Source organism: Mizuhopecten yessoensis, unplaced genomic scaffold (assembly GCF_002113885.1).
Source record: "Mizuhopecten yessoensis strain PY_sf001 unplaced genomic scaffold, ASM211388v2 scaffold3259, whole genome shotgun sequence".
Lineage (NCBI taxonomy): Eukaryota > Metazoa > Mollusca > Bivalvia > Pectinida > Pectinidae > Mizuhopecten > Mizuhopecten yessoensis.
Genome location: NW_018404955.1, coordinates 55,650 through 56,927, shown reverse-complemented (window position 1 = coordinate 56,927; position 1,278 = coordinate 55,650). Strand labels below are relative to the sequence as shown.

Here is a 1,278-nt window from a genome sequence, read left to right as displayed (position 1 = left end):
AGTATAATGTCAACAAGGAGCTCATAGACTAATATATACAAGAAAACTACAGTATAATGTCAACAAGGAGCTCATAGACTAATCTATACAAGAAACTATAGTATAATGTCAACAAGGAACCCATAGGCTAATATACACATTAACTAAGGTATAATGTCAACAAGGAACCCATAGACTAATATACACAAGAAAACTACAATATTATGTCAACAAGGAACCCATAGACTAATATATACATGAAACTATAATATAGTTTCAACAAGGAGCTCATAGACTTTTATACAGAAGAAAACTACAATATAATGTTAACAAGGATCCTATAGCCTTTAATATACAAGAAAACTACAATAGAATGTCAACAAGGAGCTCATAGACTAATATACAGAAGAAAACTACAGTATAATGTCAACAAGGAACCCATACAATAATATACACAGGAAAAATACAGTATAATGTTAACAAGGATCCTATAGCCTAATATATACAAGAAAACTACAGTATAATGTCAACAAGGACATGCACAGGAAGCTACTTTCATGTATAAAAATGATAACAAGAACTTTAAATTACAAGAAAGGAGAGTCCCTAATAAAGCCAATAATATACACTCTGAATGTTCCAAAGGTATTAAAAATCTTTCTATATTTTACACGGTATAATCAACTTATATCTACCGTGCTCATTGCTTTGAATCCAGAAGAACTGCCTTCCCATTCAAGAACAAAGCCATCAAAATTGTATGTTTTCAGGAAGGGAATAATGGTACTGATGAAAGCTGTTTGATTTGTCGAGTTTGATGTCATCGCTTCTAAATCTCCCTCATTTTCTTCTTTTAACATGATCAGTGTTTTCAGCTAAGGGTTGGCCATTGTGAGATTGGTTAATAAACCATAACTGAAAAAACAATGATGTAAATTTCTTCATGTTTGTCTCCCTATTTCGTATTATTATTACATATAATTCGTAATAAGTTACAGTTGTGTGACCGCACAAGGCACCAAAAATAGCGTGCGCACACCGTGCATACATCGTTCACAATCCGTCCGCACATCGTCCACACATGGTGCGCACAACTGTGTGATTTAACAATCGTTCGCCCCGTTGTGCACTTCTCTCCGCACAACTGTGCGATTGGGTACAATTTGTAGATCAATATTACGGAATGAAAAAAATACGAAAAGCTAGTATGCAATAATGAAAAGTGTATATATTACTGTAATTTCTCATCATATTCATGAAGGATGGCTCCAAGGTAACAGAACAGGTAAACAACAATTT

The 1,278-nt window shown here is 33.6% G+C and overlaps 1 protein-coding gene across 1 annotated transcript in view; it reads right to left on the bottom strand.

Annotated features, from left to right (window-relative positions):
* Window positions 1-812, bottom strand: part of LOC110447273 (chitinase-3-like protein 1) — a 20,520-nt gene extending 19,708 nt beyond the window's left edge. The window contains exon 1 of the mRNA XM_021492850.1: window positions 675-812. Within this exon, the coding sequence (XP_021348525.1) occupies window positions 675-803 (129 nt within the window). The 5' untranslated portion in view covers window positions 804-812. The remainder of the gene's footprint in view (window positions 1-674) is intronic.
* Between the last annotated feature and the right edge of the window lie 466 nt (window positions 813-1,278).